The sequence below is a fragment of the Rhyacophila brunnea genome, unplaced genomic scaffold, assembly GCF_057557595.1.
Source record: "Rhyacophila brunnea isolate RB1 unplaced genomic scaffold, BYU_Rbru_1.0 scaffold_16, whole genome shotgun sequence".
NCBI lineage: Eukaryota > Metazoa > Arthropoda > Insecta > Trichoptera > Rhyacophilidae > Rhyacophila > Rhyacophila brunnea.
The window spans coordinates 33,400,951-33,423,255 of record NW_028232816.1 but is presented as its reverse complement, the minus strand read 5'-3'; the positions used below and the strand labels follow the sequence as shown (position 1 = coordinate 33,423,255).

At 35.8% G+C, this 22,305-nt stretch overlaps 1 protein-coding gene across 2 annotated transcripts in view; it reads left to right on the top strand.

Moving 5' to 3' along the window:
• The window catches only part of LOC147074662 (uncharacterized), a 98,094-nt gene extending 84,072 nt beyond the window's left edge, over window positions 1-14,022 (top strand). Inside the window, exons 2-6 of one of the 2 annotated variants that reach the window (XM_085943742.1) lie at window positions 3,761-4,050; window positions 4,989-5,272; window positions 7,478-7,609; window positions 10,725-10,878; window positions 13,656-14,022. In XM_085943742.1, coding sequence (XP_085799868.1) covers window positions 3,761-4,050; window positions 4,989-5,272; window positions 7,478-7,609; window positions 10,725-10,878; window positions 13,656-13,898 — 1,103 coding nt within the window. In that variant the 3' untranslated portion in view covers window positions 13,899-14,022. Of the gene's footprint in view, window positions 1-3,760; window positions 4,051-4,988; window positions 5,273-7,477; window positions 7,610-10,724; window positions 10,879-12,112; window positions 12,587-13,655 lie in introns of those variants that run through there. The other variant, XM_085943743.1, reaches the window with a different exon arrangement.
• The last annotated feature ends 8,283 nt before the right edge of the window (window positions 14,023-22,305 follow it).

Sequence of the window (22,305 nt, the reverse complement as noted above, 5' to 3'; positions counted from 1 at the left end):
GTAGATTAATTTGAATGTAATGAAATGCCGATTGGAAAAGAGATAAATTATTGTCAAATGGCTTGTCAATCTGGAATCGAATCGTAATTATTCACATATTAGTCAAGTATGTGGATTCGGTGTTATATTCATATTCTGGCTGGGACAGTACGAATCCGGTATATTATTTTTGTTGGCATATTGGTAACTTGATATTATTTCGAAAAGGTACAGATCGAGCGACCCCTTATTGCTTAATGGTTTTCTTCGATTGCTAAAATTGTTTTTCTCCACTTCGACTAAAAAATATCCTTTTTTCGTTCCTTTTCCATTTTTCCATTAGGCATTTCACCTCGGCGGCGAGGAAAACACTTGGAAGTTTTTTTTTATGAAATATGCATTTTCATTTACGCGCAAACGCAGCCAGAATATTATCCAGTTTTTTTTATTCATTCCAGTCCACTGCGCTATTCCGCTATGATTGATTTCGATTTTTTTTTGCTTTCGTTTGCCGGCTTTAGTAATTTATTCATCGGGAAGGCCAAAATTTTAATTTCGTTTTAGCACCATTCCACTGATTGAATTTTATCATTCGTGGGTTTCATTATTAACTTGTTCTTTTTATGAATATTTATATTTTTCTAAAGTACCCACCTAATGACTAAGTAGGTTCACCATATTAATATTTTTGACATGTTTAATTAATTTCTCTACAAACACGTCATACAAGGGATTCTTGTAGGTGCCGTGTAGTGTCCATGTGCTACACCACCTAAGGGGCGGATATGATAAAAAAAGAATGAAGAGATTATCACTATGGGAAAATGACAGTTATCATAGAATATGGACATCCACAAATGTGGACATATTATCTATTAAATATAGAATAATAAGTAGGTAGTACATAAATATATACATAAATATAGCTGCATGCATACGAATTGGATTTCATTAGATATGATTAGTTAGTTAAACCAACACCATACAAAGATGAACTATGAATAAATTATACAATCTTATCTACTTATATGTTTTATAACTACACACCTTTCATTGTTGTCTCATTCAAACACCTAGCAGACTGGATTTCCCGCACACGAAAATATTTATTTAATGTGGACAGGTTACCAAGTAAATAGTTAATAACTAGCACTATCATCGTAACTCGCAATTAGGTTTTGACCTAACAGAATATTATGGCACCCCAGTGTATTTGCAAACACCGTGTAGCGTGTTCAGCGATGTAATGAAATTTCCCGGAAATGCATCTAGCACCGGATGCACTAACTTTTCCGATAGTTTCATCCCGTTATATTCCATGCTATGTGTTTCTCGGAACATTTCCCGCATAATTTCGCATATAAGACCGCGAGGACCTGTCACTACCACTACCCTAGGCAAAGAGCAGTTTCAATACGTTATTATCTCTTTTGAGTGCGTATATATATTTTTTTAGTCATGCTTTTGTAATCTTCGACAAACGCTTCTAAGTAAACGCTAAACGGAATGTGAAATCGCATCGAAGATTGCATTAATGTCTCAGCGATCTAATTTCGAAATGAACATGGTTTTATTAATTAACACATAGTTCAATAATATTAAGATATGTACGATATGTATAAAAAAGAAATGGTTTGCTGTTGAAAAAAAGTCGAGCAACAACCTTTATTCTGTACGTTGAAATTGATAATCATTGGATAAATACATCGTAAGTATGTATTATCAATTCCTATGTCCTGCGTCAGCGTTGGCGAACCTTTTTACGTATGCGTGCCAAAATTTCCAAAATATTATTTTTCGACTGTCTGACGTGCCGACAGTTATGGAGGAAAATAGTTTTTAAAAAATATATTTTAAAAAGGGTTGATGTTCTAGATACCACTCACAGAACATAGCACACATATAGCTTTATCGCTTTTTTCAATTACGCCATACATTTCGGTCCACCAATTTTGAAACTGTCTGCCAGAATTACTACTACCAGCTTCACCAAGTTTTTATTTCTTATTTTGTGCAGTCATTTTTGTGGGTAGAAATGGAATTATTTATTAATGTATTTATTAGTTTGGTTCTTTACGCATAAATTGACGCCAAAATCCCTCCGATCAGATGAGGCATTCTCTCGCTACAGTGGTCTCAAGCATTGTAAATCGATCAAAATTAGAGGTTCGCGGCGCGGCATTCCCCGCCGCCTGATAAGGTTAGTGCGATGATATTATATGTGACGCATAAAGTCTAAGGGCCGACCTATATATACAATTATATATTTACATTAAACGTATGTATTGCTTATTCTTAAAGATTATTTGCCTGATATTTTTTATACAATGTGATCTGTCATTTATTATTATTATAGGTTTTTTCTCGTCAATACGCGTGTCATAGGTTCTCCACCACTGTCGTACATAGATTTTCGTTGGTCTGGTGGATATAATTTAAGAACTAGAAGACGTTTAAAGAATGTTTGCGATGCAGACGGGCACTGTGCGCTTCCTTCTCTTCGGAGTTGTTTTTTTTCCTACTTTTCATTCCTTGCCGCAATCTTTAAAAGGAGCCCCACCGTCGAAGTTATTGGCATGCGAAAACTGTGGGGAAAATTCATCTTTAAAGTATATTATTTTCCGAGCGGTTCTACTTAAATTTCCTTTCTTCAGTTATTTCAGCATTTATAATATTTACATCGACACAAAGCATATCGGTAGTTTACCTACTGACATTTTCAAGACGAATCGCCCATTTTATGTTGCTATTATTAATCCACTGAATACTTTATAATATAAAAGAGTAAGCTATAAATCTGCTCTCCTGGTCTCGTTTCGCCTATTTCCCGTACAAACAGAAGAAACTTGAAATTCGGTACACATACGTTAATGCGATGACAATACATTCTATTACAATTTGGGGGTGGTTTATTTAGTACAGTTCATTACACACAAAACTAACTTTTTTTATTATTCGGTTTCACACCTTTACTAATAATCTTCATCGCGGACAGATTCCTGATTAAAAAAAAACACGAGTGTCGTCGATCTAGGTTACTATCTGAGATAATGGAACTTTGCATTGGTGCCCGTCTAGCAAAGGAATGGTAGCTGGCGTGACGACGATCCCCACTAGTAATATATTATTATGTTGACGTTTAGTATAATTTGTTGAAAATATGTATTATCTTATCAAGAAGATAATTTTATTTTAGCGCCATGGTCATATTTAGCCGATAAATAGATTCAGTGTTTTGTTTTATGAATAAGTTTTCACAATATTTTATAACAGGCCTAGTTATCGAACTAATTGTGGATGACCTTTGGAATCATCAAAAACGTTCAGATTATTTTATTATTTGTTTAGAATTTCAAGTCATGAACAGCGCGAGATGAATGAATGAGAAAAGATAATGGCTTTGTGGTTGTTTTACCATAAAACATTTGTATTCATTCATCGTTAAATTTGATTGCTTGATATGGCCCATTGATCGATTTTTGTACTGTGTTGTCATTTTCGGCGAGATAATGGGTGGAATTCAAAATATCAAACAAATCGTGTGTCGATTTATTTGTTTTTTGCTTTTGACTTCGCCACTTACAATCGAACGTACAAATCGCTGGACCGACAATAACACCGTATTCTACATGTCATTTTGAAGGTTTTGTGACAGTGATCTGGTTTTAGAATACTTACTAAGTTAATTGTATCCTCCAGTATTTAGTAACTGATTCTCTCGTGTGGCGGCTAGTTGACTCAGCTTTTCTTCACTAACGTTTCGCTTTCTTTTTCTTTCTAGCACGGGACAGATTTCCGTCCACGTCCTCCACAGACGACAATGATTCGGGGTCGGATGGCTCTCAGGAAGGCCGCGTCGGAGGGGTCGGGGGTTCTGGCGGCGGGCGCTCCAGCGGAGGTGCCGGAGGACACCAGCCGTCGTCCGCGTCCGTGAGGAAGCGGCGCGGGAACCTCCCCAAGCACTCGGTCAAAATATTGAAGCGATGGCTGTACGACCACAGATACAATGCTTATCCTTCGGATGCGGAGAAACTGACGCTCAGTCAAGAGGCTAACCTTACAGTATTGCAGGTAAATATTAATACTTATTGAAAATTCATACTTCGACAAAACTATTTAACAAGTATTTGCCATCTTCTATTAAACTTAGTAAATTCTGTTTCAATCTTCAACTCAATTACCAACTTGCATTACACTATGCCAGTCGTCTTAGATCCCCAAAGCCTTGGACATTGACTCACTTACGGATGTTATATTGCCAAGAGAATATGATTATATCTACGCTTCTGCTGCCGTCTACCTTTCCCTGCATTATGAGTACGACTAAATCATACGTCTCGCGCGGAAAATATGCAGCTTTCCTGCATTTGATAATAGTAGCTATAAATTCTCGTATCTTATTGGCTTGCCTAAGACCTCCTTATTAGTAATATGATCAGCCCAAGATATCTTCATGGTACCCCTGATGCAGCCACATCAAACAAAAATACTTACTATCTCAATTCTGAGTTTGATCCCATGCTTTCCTATCTTCGAGGGCAGCCGGGGTATTTTAAATAATTCTCCACCCTCTTTGTGATCATAAAAGCGGTTTTTTGCCGATTCATCATTGTAAATTTATGGTATTTATTTTGGTCAGTAAACATTGAAAGTCGTCAGGCATAACGAATATTATTTTTTGATCCTACTCTACTCATTAGTTAGGTAGTTATGAAATAGTGCAATAATTATTATCGAGTTCTTTTAGTTTTATAGATTTTTACTCTTCCATGTGGACCTTGAACACAATTATCCAATGTTTGGCTCACTGTGATTACAGATTGGTGTGTAACATACCCATAATTTTGATTCCACACACTGATTCATGTGACATGAATGAACGATCTTAAACAGTGACTTCCAACCTTTTGAAATTTGTGGATCTCCCGAAATCGATTTTGATGTTTATTGCAGAGATAAAATAGCTCTTGTGTATGTAGGTACTCTATGTATTGTGATTCTTTTAACAGGTGTGCAATTGGTTCATAAATGCGCGTCGTCGCATTCTGCCGGAGATGATCCGACGTGAGGGTCACGACCCTCTGCACTACACCATATCCCGACGGGGCAAGAAGCTTGGCGGCGGGGGTGGCTCCGGAGGAGGTGGAGGCGGTCCTGCAGCCGGTGAGGGAGGAGGGGCTGCGCCTGCTCCTCGAAGGCCCTGGGACGCCGCCAGCAATGTCTCTTCACATTCTGCCAAACATGCGCAGCTTGCGCAGGACCATGACTACGATGATGGCCTCCTGGCCTATAGGTAAATAATTCTCAACTCCTTGAACATGACAAATCCATTGTGATACATTGCAACTTTTCATACTGAATGCTGTCGTAGGTAGAGTTGGGTATTTCCCGAGAAAATCTCGGAATCTGGAAATTTAAAAAAAGCCTCTAAAAATCCTAAAATCAGTGTAAAACATAGATTCCAAAAAAATATGATTTCTTTTATTTATGTAAAGACAAACAAAATAGAAGTAGGAAAACAAAATTCCCTGATGCAAAAATTGTGCTCATTTTGAGTCGACGTTGGCTTAATTGCGTTAAATTCCCCGATCAGTCCTTGAACGTTTTGTGGTTTCTGTCCACTTTTTTCATATATAAAATCGTTTTTTTTTCAATTAACATGTGATAATAAAGAAATCCCGAATCCCGAGAAAAGATTCTCGAGATCCGGGATTTCCCGAAATGTTAAAAATTTCAATTCTTAAGATTCGGGATGGAAAATCTCGAGAATTCCCGTCGGGAAATTCTCGAAACCCAACTCTAGTCGTAGGCACTAAAACTCCACACTGTATTAAGTCCTGACATCTGTGGGCATGCTTAAAGAACTTGTACTTGATCATTAACCTTGTGAGAAATGTGCTTTAAATACTTGCAGTATATTTGAACTGTCTGTTTCAGTAGAGAAGACTGCCTGTTGTACGGGAAGTAAATGATTATAATAAACAAAATAATAATAATAGGTACCTACACACTTAGATAGTGATCAAATGTATTAATAATATGTTATATTATGCAAGATTTAGTAATTCTAAGTAATGTATAGCCATTTATTCTATCATATTATCAGCTCAACTTGACAATTTCAGAAAAAACTGAATATATTGTTTTCTTATAGAATTTAATCTTTGTTATTTACTATGCTGATGTAAATATTAGTAATGATTACATGCCCAATAATTTCGTAGTATTTAATGGTGTCATTAGTCTTTTACGTTTAATTTCTTTATGTAGGATGGAGTAATAAATCAATTCGCGCCATTTGGTGTAATTGGAAAAAATAACCGAAATAAGCGCCAATAACAGATATGGCATAGAAAGAAGAAGTTTTCCTCATGACAGTTCTGAAACCCCATTGAACTCTGGATCAGCTGTTTATTTTTCACTCTCTCTCTTCTTGGTCATTCCCTTGTGGCTGAGAATCATGACCACCTTGAAATTCCGTCTTCTTCCAAGCGACCAAGACTATCCACCCTACTCAATCTTCTGCTTCTCTCAGGCCTGAGCGAAGTCTACCCCCTCTGTAAGCTCTAGCGCGCCGACGCTCTTCCTCTGCTTTGTTTTCCCTGGAGGCTACCCAAAACCACCAATCTCTCCAGGTTATCCGATCTACCGTTATCCGATCGACACCGAACAAAAATATGGATATCACTAATGTTTGCACAAGCATCATTTTCGTGGTTATTGAAATTCCCCAATTCTTCCGTATAGTGAGTGGTAAGACGTGTCAACGCACGATTTGCAATCTATTTTCATCTTCTTATCTCTGCTTCACATCCGCCTTTTCCATAAATGAGATACACAACCTCGTCCACTGTTTCTAGGTTTTAGAGTATGCTTGCTGCTGGTAGAAAGTTAGCCTGATCAACAACCATTAACTTAGTCTTATTCCTATTAAGGCTACACTTCAGCTGGAGCACGGTCTAAAACGATCGTGACTACGCGACGCGAAGATTGTGCAAACGACGCATGCAGAACAAAACATAATTTGTCATAAAAATTCAACATGCGTCCATTTTAATGTTATGTTTATTGTTCTATTAGTAATAATAATAATAAATTCATTGACATGTTTTCTTTTTCAAGTAAATGGATAACGTTTTTTATTTATCTTTACATGATTTAAGAATTAATTCCCCCGACGCCATCACAAAACAAATAGACGTGTTCACAGCTCGCTTTCACTCTCCGATTGGCGGCGAGTCCGAAATTTCTTCGCACCTATAGTTGAAAATTATTTGCCGTTTTACTGAAGTATGCTCTTAATAAGGAGGCCGTATTTGTGACTTTCTTCCTCTACCCGGTGTAGCAGCTCTGTGAGTTGTCTTTTATCAGCAGCGATTAGTGTAGTATCATTTGCAAATTTGTTTATTTTCTGGCCACCAATTGTAGCAATAATTTCACTGACGACATGTTGTGTCCAGCATATTTGATTTAACTTTTGTTTGTTTTGTTTCTCCAGCAGTGACGAGGAACAGGAAGAGTATTCGAGTTCAACTCCCAGCGAGGAAGAAGTGAAGTACGATCCTTCTGTCTGGCAATCTGTCATACGTTATGGTACAAACGATAAAGAAAATCATCCCGCATCTAGAGGGTAAGTTCAACACTCTTTACTCCTATACATATCACGAGCGTAATACTAAAAGGTTCAAATTACTGTGTGTTATATTATATAGGTGTTAGGTTATAAGGTGATACCATTTCACCTAAACTATTCACCGCTACTCTTGAGGACTTATTTAGGAGACTTGATTGGGAGGAAAAAGGTGTTCCAATTAATGGAGAGCACCTCAGTCACCTGCGCTTTGCAGATGATATTGTTGTACTCTCACAGGACCCGAAAGACCTCCAAGGTAGAATGCAAGAACTCGCGGATGTCAGTCAAACGGTCGGTCTAAAGATAAATGTCTCAAAGACAAAAGTGATGAGTAACTGTTTTTCGGACCCTGCGATTATCTGTATTTCTGGCACCCTACTCGAGCAAGTCAGCAGCTACGTCTATCTCGGACAGCAGGTGTCCATAGACGGAAGCATGCACGATGAAATTGCTCGAAGAACAAAGCTGGGATGGAGTGCTTTCGGACGTCTGAATAGTGTCTTCAAGAGTGACCTACCATTATGTCTTAAGCGTAGGGTGTTCAACCAATGTGTGCTACCCGTGCTCACATACGGCTGCGAGACGTGGACCCTCAACACGAGAGATGTCCAAAGGCTAAGAGTCACACAGCGAGGCATGGAGAGGTGCATGTTGGGCATCACGCGAAAGGACCGCAAGAGAAACGAATGGGTTAGGAAGCAGACAAGAGTACGCGATGTAATAGACGTTGCCAAACAGCTGAAATGGAGATGGGCGGGGCACATTGCTCGCCGAAAGGACGGCCGCTGGACAAATGCCGTCATCCAATGGTACCCAAGGGGTACGAAACGGCCACAGGGTCGCCCTAAAAGCCGCTGGGTTGATGAACTGGTAAAGTTCGGCGGAAATACGTGGCAGCGAACGACACAGGACCGAGAGAGTTGGAGAAAGCTTGGGGAGGCCTTCATCCAGCAGTGGATTGACCCCGGCTGATGATGATGATATTATATAATGAAGCAATGTAGAACACTACCTCATTGTTAGTGTCTTTTTGCCAAAAATCGACACTTAAAACTTTGTAGTAACTAACTATGCCCCTCCATAGACTATTTGCCTACAAGTAAATGGAATGTAGATATGAATCTAAAGTCATGAACAGACCTACATACACCCGTCCACAAACAAATAAATATTGTCAATAAATTGTGTAAAAATATGTTAAATGCCCATGTTTTTTGTATACTACAGCAAATGGAAAACATGTGCAAACAGTGACTACGCATGGGAGTGTTGTTTTGATTAAACCTCACAAAATTTTAACGGCGTGATCTGTTCAAACTACATTTAATTTGATAGCATTTTTTTGCCAAGAGGGTAATTGAATAATTTACAGGTTTAATTGAATTTAAAAAACTTACCAGTACCATCTGCATTCTGAAATGAAAATGAAAATGAAAACAAATAAGTATAGCAAAGTTTAGTGTGCACTATTTATGTCGGATCATCACAGCCTACCTCCACCCTTCACCACTGTTCGGTGTAGATGCTGCATGGGAATTGGAGGAGGTATTTTACCTGTTGGTAATGGGATATTCAGAGTGTTTCGGAAGCTATATAATTTTGCATTGCTTTCATAAAAAGAAAATGTTTACAATATCGACAGTGCTAAGCAAGAAAGTTGTTGATGACAATTTGCAACTTGAATAGACTATAACTCTTGATGGCATACTTTTGGAACGCGTTAGATGACATTTTAAATAATCTAACCCCATAAATTGTACGAGGGTGGGTCAATAAGTCCTTAGAAAAGCCGACAGGTGGCGCGACTAGTACTGTAAGCGGTTTGTTTTCATGCAGCGGCACTACCGATTCAGTATGCTGCGAAGTTTCAATCAGATTGGTCGGGTTGTTGTGTGTTTCTCGTACATTTAAAAAAAAATTTTCTTGTTTACAAAAATGGAGAAAATTGAGTTTAGAGCTGTTATTAAACATTTTAATATAAAAGGGTTAACAGCAAAGGAAATAAAAAATGAGTTGGATTTAGTTCACGGCATATCTGCTCCTTCACTTGCAACTATTTATAACTGGTTAAATGAATTTAAACGTGGTCGTACATCAACAAAGGATGAACCACGCTCAGGACGTCCTGTAGAGGTGACTACACCAGAAATGATCAATAAAATCCACGATATGGTGTTAAGTGACCGAAGATTAAAGTTGAGTGAGATAATTGAGGTTACAGGGATCTCAAAAGGTAGCGTCATTTCTATTTTACATGACAAATTGGGCATGAAAAAAATTTCTGCAAGATGGGTGCCGCGTTTGCTCACAGTCGACAATAAACGCAATATGGTGGTGGCCTCTAAAGCCCTGTTGTCGCTCATGCAACGCAATCCGGATGAATTTTTTCGTCGCTTTGTGACTGTAGATGAAACATGGATACACCACTATACTCCCGAGACGAAAGAACAGTCAAAGCAGTGGATTGCGAAAGGAGAACCATGTCCAAAGAAGGCGAAAACCTTAAAATCAGCTGGTAAGGTTATGGCTACTGTATTTTGGGATGCACGTGGAATTATTTTCGTTGACTATTTGGAAAAAGGAAAAACAATAACAGGGGTTATTATGCATCTTTATTGGACCAGCAAAAAACAAAATTGAAGAAAAACGGCCTCATTTAAACAGGAAAAAAATCCTCTTTCATCAGGACAATGCCCGTGTTCACACATGTTTACGATCAATGGCTAAAATTGAAGAATTGAAGTTCGAATTGGTCGACCACCCACCGTATTCGCCAGATTTAGCCCCCAGTGACTTTTTCCTTTTCCCAAACTTAAAAAAATGGCTAAGTGGACAACGTTTTTTTTCAAATGAAGAAGTCATCGATCGGACAAATGCTTATTTTGAGGACCTTCCGAAAACTTATTTTTCTGACGGTTTAAAAAAAATTGAGAAACGTCTAACCAAGTGTATTGAGCTCCAAGGAGATTATGTTGAGAAATAAAAAAAAATACAAAAATAAAAACTGTTTTAATGCTTTTTTCTAAGGAATTATTGACCCACACCCTCGTATATTAAATCCCTAGATGATTTTCTCGGGAGTTTATTTAATAATAATGATGTGAATATTCAGTTCCAGTTCTGAGGCGATGGTGGTGGGTACGGAGAACATCCTGCCGAGCGGACCGCCCTTCTGGGGCTCCGCACACCCGCAGCTCGCGCACCTCCCCCAGTTACCGCATCCGCTGGCTGCCGGACCGCCCCCGCGCCGACATCCTCGCGTACAGGTTGGTCTCCCGCATTCTCACTTCATCTCTAGTTTCCCTCCGTACAAAACTATCCTTCGAATCCCAATTATTTATTTGGACATATTATCTGTTATCAATTAGTTCAGTGGTATTCAAAGTGTGTGAGCAGTCCCCAAGGTTCAAGAAACTTCATTCATTGCGCTGATGCACGTTCACAATGATATTCGTATGTCTCGTTGATTGTTTTCTTCAAACGATAATAATATTTAAACTGCTCTTCTCTCAGTATTTCTGACATTACGTTCGCAATCAAAGACGATTTTGAATTCACTTTCAAACACCTCAAAAAATAGCTATTGAATGTGATTCGGAAGTGAGATAGTTTGAAAACCACTGAATTAGTGAAAGATAAATTTCATTCATGCATTTGCAAAATTGTTCAGCTTATTATTTTTATTTAACTTTTAATGTGTAAAAATGCAATAATTTGCATAAATATCTTTGGTTGGTGCTATTAATATAGTATTTCCAAAAAGATGTACAGATTTAGTATGTTAAATCATCCGACCATGTCCGTTCCTAATAAGATCATAATAAATATCTTTGGTTGGTGCTATTAATATAGTATTTTCAAAAAGATGTACAGATTTAGTATGTTAAATCATCCGACCATGTCCGTTCCTAATAAGATCATAATATGGGCCTTCACAGAATGGAGGTTTGTTTTTTACGAGAAATGGATGTCAGCCACTTGATCAACCTATAAGGTCCATACTCGTGGCTCACACACAAATTGAAAAACAATATGTGTACTTGCCAGACCCAGGATTTGAACCTGGGACCCAGGACGCGATAGGCCGACGCTTAAGCCGCGCGGCTATTGTGTAACCATGGCGGACATCCTTAATTAACGGAAATACATACTCCAAGTCAAAGGTCAATAAAGCATGAATTGTCTTTGGGGTAAACCATCTTTAAATTATTGCTTCCATTGGATTATGGCCCATTAAACAACTCCAGTATCCAGCACACTGGATAACGCATTATGTTCTGCTAGCGGATAATATATCTTTGCATTACATGTTAAACACCCTTATGAAAGAGTAGATATTTTAGTGAACTCCAGTAGTATGTAATATGTCGTATATTGTTGTAGCAAAAGATGCTTTCGGTTTTGAATTAAAAAGTGTAATCTCTTTGAATGTTACAGTCTGCCCCGTATGAATATTTTTCTTCTAATGCATCTTTTTCCATGAAAATGTATAACTTGCAGAAACATCCCAACTCCTCGTAAAGGACAGAAAAGGACTTGAACCTGTTGACGCCCGCTCACCATTGCAGCGGCCGCTCCCTTTTGTGTCGGTTAGCCGAATTGGTTTTTACAAGATCCGCCCGCCATCCCGAGGATTCATGTTCAAGACCTACTGTCCTTATGAGAAGTTGAGATGTTCCTGCTGAGTAATTTATCTAAAAAAAAGATTTTCATGTGTTTGATGTGAAGCAAGTGGAACTCGCTTATTCTTTGCCCCGTTGATTTGAGTCGATTACTAACTCAGTAATTTGAAATGTTATTTTGTGTTGCAATTAACAATGATCATTCATTTTATTATTTTTGCTGTGCAAACACTGCTCAGAATGTTGTATTGTTTTTTTTCTGTTTTCATTAAGTTATTGTAGCCTGTTACTTGAATGTAATTGACATATTGTAGACTGTGGTTCATTAATAAATTGTTTTTTCTCTAAAGATTATATTCTTTTTATTGTATAATATTGAAAGTTACATTTAAAAAAGTTTCCATTTAATTTTACCCCTTGCGTGTCCTTTCCTTTTTAGCAATTGTCCAATCAAATGGTGTTTAAGAGTCCTTCCCCTCTCCCTCCTCTGAGGATTCTCAATGCGATGGTAATATATTTTTTGTTCCACAATAATAATATGTATTCCAATACAATGCATTTAAGTCGGGTCGCACATAGAACTTGTCTCAACTGCAACACGTTAAAATTATTAATGTGATTAGGTTGCCATTTACAAAACACATGCAACTTAATGTACCGTTGTAACATTTTTGGTTGAAAAAACACGCTGAATGTTCTGTGTAACATATTTCAAAGTACACATCATGAATGCCGCTTATGTGTAGTTAAAAAAGTACTCACTACCATACCATTTATTAGACAGCGCGTGAGTCGCCTTCCAAACCAGTAAAGTAATACACATAATCGCCTGCCTGTGGTGGGCATATCCTTGTCAGATCACGAGAGAGCGAAAATGAAAATTAATGGTGGTGATTATAATGAAATGGCATTTCAGGTTCAGAAATAACTTGCAAACAATTGGAACACTATGCATTTGTGTACTTCTAACTGATAATGAATGTACCCAATATTTTTGCCAATACAAATTGTGCTTCTTGTCGGGTGCATGTACAATGACGTTTATCTGCTTTGACAGGAGTTTGCCTCATACCAGTGTCTTGGCTGTGTGCGTTGCGCCATATGATGACAAACTGTGCCACCAAGCTGGAATCTAGCCTCTTGAGAATATATACTGAAAGTTGTCAAAAAATAATAGTTCTACACATCCTGATTAAGATCATTTATCAACAATTCTATTTTAAATATCATTAATTAAAAACAATAATATATGTAATCGGTTTCAGATAATTATTAACACCAGAAGTATTTTGCAAATCAACCTGTCTGTAGACATAGACAAGTTAGTTATTATGTGCAAGTTATCGAAGTACAATATTGAAAATAATTGTGACATGAAACATCTTATAGTTCTCTCATGAATTGTGTTTGTTGTTTTTCAGGTGATGCCGGCGCGGCCTCCCTCCCCCCCTCGTTTACCTTCATCACCGCCCCCCACCCCACCTTCCCCCTCTCCACCCTCACCGTCGCCTTCACCGGACTGCATCCCTCACCAGCCACATCTCGCGGACAACCCTGTCCCCGCCTCTGCTGATAGAGACAAATTCAAATGTCTCTACCTGCTCGTCGAGACTGCTGTGGCCGTTCGCCAGAGAGAAAAAGAACAAGAGGAGGTGCCGGTGTAATTCGACGTACATCTTTTTCGGTCTCGTCCCGTCTCCTTATCGATATTCAGACAATCTTCCAACTCGAATTCCCGCCGATGCAATCTTCTCGATTCATTTATTATTCGATTCGGGTGCCATCTCAGTAAGGATTAATTTTTTTTTTCCGACAGTTGAATTATCATTTTTTCAAAAAAGATTTCTGAAAATGTCTGAGGTCTTAATTCATAATTCAACAAGCTTATAATAATATTACGTACTAATTTCACTCTTTAAATTCAGTAATCAATTTAACTTGTGCCAGAAATCCTTACAAAGATATTCCCCGAATAAAATTAACTGAACTGTTTATACCTCGCAATAATAAATTCTCGTAAATCCAACTGAAGTTAATATTAATATGTGGATTCAGATTCACTGAATAAGTCTGATAACCCGATGTATTATATTATTGTTTGTATAATATAATATGTAATACGATTGTTCGAGTGATGAATAAGTGTCGCACGGTTGCTAGCTGCGAACAATTTGATGCCGCAGTGTGGGATTTTGTGAGTAGTGGAAACTGACAATGTGAAAAACTCCTGGGAATGAATCTCCGGCCTCGTTTGAATCCTTCTACACGCCACTTTTCAAGATTCCTGGACCTTATCAAGCAATAAGAGTGTTGTTTTTATTTTTTTATTATGTACGTAGCTAATAAAAATATTTGTCATTTATACGTCATGTGCTTTCAAATAATTTCACCATGTCACTATTCAAAGACCAAAATCAACCGTATTCTATTATGAATATCAATATTTGTCTTGAAATGTTGCCCACTGAAACCTGTTATAATCCCTAGAGCGGTCAATAAGTATATTGAAATAAAAATTAATCTTGCATGTTATAAAACATTTAAAAGGTTTATATTATTTTTGTATAAATATTTGAAACTAAAAGTCTTTCGTAAAAATATTAATGAAGAAGTTCTCGTATGTTTTCCTGTTTAGTTTATTCGGTTTGCCATTCAAGTTTTGGTATTATCAGTGATAGAAAGATGCGGGTGCCATTAACAGGTTTCAAAGGGCACACACGTGCCTCAATACTGCCATACTAAAAAATGAATTTGGTTTACAACACTCAAAGCAATCTAATAAAAACATATCTAACGAGTGAAAATATTAAATAATACAATCATACATTATAAATAAGTCACCGTATTCTTTCTTAGTAAGGCAATTGATGTTATGTTATCCATGTTCATGATAATAATGTCTCGATCAATTTTTGTTTTGATGTTCATTTACATTAGGTAGGGGTAATCTAATTCTTTTGGATACCTGGGACAATACTAAATTTAATGCATCACTTGTATTTCAACTTTTATATCATGTTTAATTTCATTGCTCTTTTCGATTAACAAAGAATTACAAAGTAAATAGATATGTTATAATTTAACTGGATATGTGTGATATTGTGATGCATTTTATGATTTCATTCTCTATCTAGTCTATCTAATATTTGTTGTGGTAATTGCATTGCTGTCAATAACAATTATAAATACTGAAAACAGCTTGGAAAAACTAAATTTCACCATCTTCAATTGCAAAAGATTTTTATTTTTGATTCAACCACAATTAAATGTTCAATATTCATACTATTACTGCCTTCCTAAAGCCTTCCTTCCGCAGAGGAGGTATGTGAAATAATAAGCTCACTAAGATTTCTTGAAAACTGTTGGTGTGACCATCTCAATAATTTGGTCACAGAGTTCTCAAAGTACGTACTATCTATACTCGGTATGGCAGAAGTGTTTACTACATTTTTATTTTTGATTTGTGAAAATATGAAAATAAAAAATGGAAATCTAGCATTTTTTAAATATTTATTTTGATATATTATAATAACAAGACTGAATTTTTCCATTGCAGCATTCAAAACATTTAAAATTTATATCAGTTTGCCCGTGGAAAGAGATCACTTTAATAGTATTGATTCTTGGTGGAAAAACAGGAAAGACATGTCTTATCGTCGACATAATTAATTATCTGACAAAATGGACCGTGTCATGCATTTATAGATCACAATCTGAGTTATGAATGGCAAATAATAGTGAAACCTTTAAGATTTATTGTTAATGAAAGTTTATTTTTATAGCAAAACATATACAGTACTCGACCAGTAATCCGCCACCCCAAAAACCAGACAAGTGTCCAATTAGTGAAAGCGGCGGATTATAGTGCATACATACAAAATATGGTAAAAATTAAAACAGGTATTTCGTCAAAATAGTTTTTTTTTTTATGAGAAATTTGTACTAGCAAATTACGGTTTTATTTATAATCAAAATAAAGTATTTTACTAAATTATACATATTTATTAACTAAATATTAAACAGTAAATCACTTGACCCAACCAGTTGTTCAGTGAGGCAGATATTCTTGAATGGCTTAGGATTCCTGGCTTTCCCTATGACCAAAAGCTTCATTTTGGGTGTTCCGGTTGCATTGGAGCATGGTGTAATTGCGATGCGGTCCTTGGCCACTTTCCTCCCTGGTACATTACTTTCTTTGCGATGAACGTACGTTTTACGAAGGAGAAGTTTTCAAAACAAACCTGTCTCATCTGCGTTGTATACTTGTACGCGGCGGACTACTGAATTTGACAATCGAATACCGGCGAATTATAGAGCTTGATTTTGTGCTTTCAACTAGTAAAAATAACAGCGGATAATCAAGCTTCGGATTACTGAGAGTGTACTGTACATACATAATATTCAGAGAAATTGATTAATAATTAATACTTAGCCACATCACCGATCGCATATGTAAGTAATAAAATTCATACAGCTTTCAGCATTACAAATGTCACTTGTTCTTCAAACGTGTAACACGGTCCAAATGTAATATACACACTACAAGGTGGAAATAATAAAGTACGTATTATAAAATGTAATATCTTGTAATGAAACTATTTGAAGTGTCGAGAAATCAGTTTCCTCAAACATTATAAAGTGTGAAGCGATTCGGATTGTTGATTCTTCCGCCCATTTTACCTAAATGATTAAACCAGTGTATTATAAATGTGTTCAGTATAATTAAAATAGTAAGAATTTAGTGAAAGATTCTCATTGTAAATATCCGTTTTCATCTCGAGTTATATCTTTTAACTGTAGACAAGAATATATTTGCACTTATGACATAAAACTTTCAGTCATTTCGAATGACTGGAGACCGTAAGCAATAATGATTTAGCGCAGTACATCTTTAGATTACCACAGACAATATTTCAGCACCCATGAGAGTGGTTCTGCACTCAATTCACTACATTTTTTTCATATATTTCAAATTTATATGAAAAAAATGTCGCAATCCTCTCTATATGAAAGTAAAATATAAACTCTCCATTAATTCCATCAATAAATGTTACCTGTTACAGTTGCGACGTAACATTTGTGAGCCAATGTGCCTTTATTATTGTAAAATATGATCATTAATCTATTACTTAATACGATTCCCATTTAAAAGCAATTTCTTTACGTGTATATGTTTGCATTACTTAAATAGTTATTTTTTAATCAATGTATTCTTGTTTTGCTACATGGCAATCAAAATGTCTTTGTTCAGCATGCAACAACACGCGAGTTTTAAATAAAACAAATTGTTCAAAAAAAAAAAAAACTTGATATATGATATTTCGTGCAAGTTGTTGCATGCCAAACAACGATGCGTTGTGGGAAACACCTACATAATAATGCAAAAATTTTAATTTAATAAATAGAAGAGGATATTTGGCAAAAATAGTTCCGAAGTAAAATATGGCTTTAAAACCAATCTTGTCTATACTTAATATAAAGAAATGAGAAATGTGTTTTTATTTTCTTGAATTTGCCGGTGTAAATGTTAGCTTTTTTCGTGGTATTAATTCTACATTTATTATTATTTGTTATTTTGTAAGTACGCTCGTTGATTTATATTATTATTTCAACCGGTTAAATAAGAATTGCGAACAGTGACAGTTTGTAAAAATGAAGAAAAGTTTTATGCTAAAACCTATTTCGGATGATTATTACTGTAGGTTATCGTAGATAGTTTCGCAAATGTAACAATACTAATTTTTCACAATGGTATTTCTCCCCATAGTCATGTGTATATAATGATTTGTTTAGTTTCCTCCGATGCCCACGTCCTTTGAGCATTTATTTCAATTTAAATGGTGACGATTAGAAAACCTAATCAGTTTACCGACTGATATAACCTGATTTGCTATATTTTCACCGTTGATTTTGTGTCAATGCGAACGTACCGGTGTTCTGATGCACGTTACTAGACAATATGGAATATAAATAATTTTGGCAAAACAAAGTTGCTCAAATGATTATTGTATAGTTAGCTCTATTATCATTATTATATACCACATTTCACTTTTGAAATAATAAATATTTAGTTAGCGAAATGTTCACTGACTACGTGCTTTATCTATTGTACATTCAATAAGCCTACAACGGTTCAGTAATCTTTATCAATCTTTTATAGTCTTAAATGTAATATAATACTGATGATTCTCAGCAATTCAACGATCCAGCTCTCAACGGTGAATCATTTCACTGATGAAAGTGAAATCCCAAAGACGACAGCAATCCTTATTGTGGAACGATTTTCGTTCCGGTGAATCTGTAGTTCACTACTTTTAGTTGTAATCCTGCTAATGTTACGTACCATCCATCGATTGAAGCAATTTACGTGCTATTTATTTAATTTTGTTTCATAACCAGAAGTCAGGTAATTTGACTTTTAAAAAATTTTGTATTCGCGTAATGGTTGTGTTCTTGTGATGAAAATTCAGTTTATTATTTGTTTGTTGCTCGGTATTTACTATGAAATTCTTTTTCTATCCCGGTTTTGAAACCTCCCATAGAGAAATTGCGCACAGCACAATCGATTTTCTTATCTAATTTTCCATCATATATTCTTATCTTTAATGTGATATATTATATTTTACATAAGGCCACTGTCTTTAAGTATTTTCGACACCGTAAGGTCCTGTAATATGAACATAGCATGGTAAATTTTATAAAACTTTTGACCTCGGCTAGTTTACCTTTTTTTTTTATCATAAACCGTTATTTCCTGAGCTCTGATTTGTACAAAACTGATTATGTAATATTAATTTTATTCTCATTTATATTATTAGCCCATCCTCTTTAGTGACTTGATTAGCGGTAAACCGTCTTATAAGAGTTGAGTCGGATCGACTCAACTCGTTAAAGTGTCACTGCCAATACACGGGACTCTATAGTGCAGTCAGGAGTGGGAGGCTGTCTTGTTAAATCCACTTTTCATGTTGTTATTATATTATAAATAATAATAAGATAAAATACAATATTAACCTAGCGAATATCACTCGTATTGAATAATTAATTGTAATTTATATATACTATTTTTAAGTGAAATTTCTATCTGTAATGCTCTTCCCAAATTTACCTCTTGCGAAAGTAGTTCTCTGCGATGGAAATCGGCTAATTTTTTTAAAGCGCGATCACCTCTTCGCAGGGAATCAATCGTTCGCGTGGCATATTTGCTGTTATGTAAACGATACATTTATGTGTTTAAAACATTTTTTTACCGAGAGTTTGTTACAAAAAACATATTTAAAAAAACTAAAAAAAATACAAAAACAAAATTGAAACGCCGCGGGATGAGCATTAAAGACTCTCGTCTGATATCCTGACACGATTCTGAAGCCACTTGTTCTTGTATTATATGATTTAATTGAATTGCCACTCTTTTAGTTTACGAAACACATGTTACCAATATGTCACAAAATGATTTTCCCTCCATTTCTATGCGTTTTAAAAGTCCAGATGGAATTTCTCGAATAAAAAAACTTGTTATATTATTTTGTTAGTGGCGATCTTGTAAGTTTTGAGTGAGAAACAATACTGTCTTTTTATTTTTTGTCATGTCGATTGTAGTTAATAGTGTTTAAAAGAATCATGGTTTTTCATACCAGTAATATGTATTCGAAAAAGCAGTGCCATAAAACGATGTAATGACTATAGGTACTTGGCGAAATCATTTATAATTACTGTCAGAATACTAGTATAAATTAGAAGAATGAAAATATTGTGAGCCTTAGAATGAGTAAAGTTGTGAATTTTATTTCTGTGTTTCATTTGTTTTTCCATTACACCCTCTGACTAAATGTAGTCTACCCATATAGTTCCAGCAGTAGCGAAGGGTGGAGCTTAGGATCTGACATAAACACTTTTGTCATACTCAGGGCTTTTCTTTAAAAACAAAGGGCCAGAAACTCACTTGCCAAAATTCTTACCTACTAAAGAAAATTATATTCAAATATCATTTAAAGCAACTTGTCCCAAGCCACGAAGCATATAAAAATTAAACAAACAAATACACTGAACTCCATTTTTACACGATTTCGATATAACACGGAGACCAATTTGGCCAGAATGTGTTAAAACATAGTGAATAATTTTTGTTACCTTTGATTTTTTAAAGTATTTTAGTGTATACTTTTTTAACACGGTATCGCGTGGAACGTATCCACCGTGTAAATGGGGAGTTCAGTGTACAAATAAACAACTAATATTGTAAAAAATAAAACTGAAAACATCATAATATGGTATTTGAGTAAAAGTATATAGTGATTTCCATGGCCCCCACATCCTGAAGCGGTCCCCAGCCCAGGATCTTTGGCAATTGCAATTGCGAAGAGTACAAATTACAGGTGATGTTAGTTAGTTTTTTAAAGTCATGTTACCCCTGCCTAAACCAAACCATAATAAATAAAACATATTCTATCTATAAATATGAATGATTCAATGGAATAATTATACATATATATTTTATAGATGGATGAATATTATTTACTATTATCTATTATGGCTTGGTATGCAGGGTTTAATTGAATTTTAAAAATTAATCAACTACACATTGTGTAGTATTAGTTCAATGAAAACAAATACGGATGACTGACAAAGTTTAGTGCGCTCCTCCTACAGCCTACCTCCACCCTTTGCTTCTTGCAATGTCGTTCATAAAGGTGTTAAATACCACTAATGGACGAAACAGACTTGTGCTGCGGCAGAATTCGCTACATGCCCGTAAGTGTGTACGTACAGTGAATGCACGCCAAATGACCTTTGCGCATTCCTACTAATTAGTCAGTATTCGCAGCAAACGCAAAGGATTTTGCTGTCGCAGTGTGGACAGCCTAAATATCACGAAGCAAGCGTGTACATGGAGTGGATATGATGTATTGTTGACGACATCACTCTTGTTAGGTATATATCGAGGGCTTAGTGTCAAACAACACTATCTACAAAAGTGCAACTTGACAGGAGAGCCAAAAATCGTTATTTTCTCTAAACTCAACAAGGGAAATGTTTATTTAAAATATTTTATAATTTATTGTGTATTGTACATTTATCTTGCTTATGATGATGTTAAAATTTATAGGGAGAGTTTTTAAAAAATATGAAAACAAGGGTAACTTATGTAGTTAGCGTTAAACTTTACTGACGATTTAATAAGAAATTAGAAAAGATTGACATAACGTTGTTTGACTATCATGTAGCCGTAAATGTAAAATAACGTTATCTAAAAAAAAAAAAAAACACTTTTGTAGATAACATTGTCTGACTTTAAGCACTCGATATATTGTTGATGCTACTCAAATGGTTTGTAGCATGCTCTGCAGTCATTCATTGGATACACATGGACATAAATGCGGTTGCTAGACAAAACAAACTGCCAAATTCTGATGTGTTTGCATGTTTACAATTTTAATGATGAAAAAATAATACATGCCATGGTGAAATTTATAGGTACAATGGAAGTATTTTCAACTACAGTAAATCCTTGACTTACATAATTAATCCCTTCCGAAATTTTCATGTAAGTCGAATAAAACTTAAAACCATGTCATTTTTAAAAGAGTTTGTTAATTTCAAAGAATAGCTAAAAATAAAATTGACCTAAACACATTTTGGAAAACAACCCTCATTTTTTATGATTTTTGCTAGACTCTTGATAAAATTCATAGCTCCTCTATCTGCACTGGCAGCCTCATCTGCTACTTTGATGTTGTGTAGTTTAATACGGCATTTTTGAAACCATCCATGGCTTTTGGAGTGGATGTGTATGAGTATCAACTGTATTATTATCTTTATACTTTACTTCAAAAGGACTTAGAGGCTTTTCCTGTATTAGGTTTTATCCACGTGGTGTGTTTTAATTTGCGCGTCTTCCAGATACATGTGACTTCATTGAGCCGTCCACAAGTACCGCGGTCGAGGTACACGTGACCTCATTGAGTTGTCCACATTCACTCGCGATATGGACAAGGCGTAAACAAGCAAGGAATAAAACCCACTTAACGCAGCAAGTGCAAGTAAATCATCGAAAATACAACGTAATCAAAT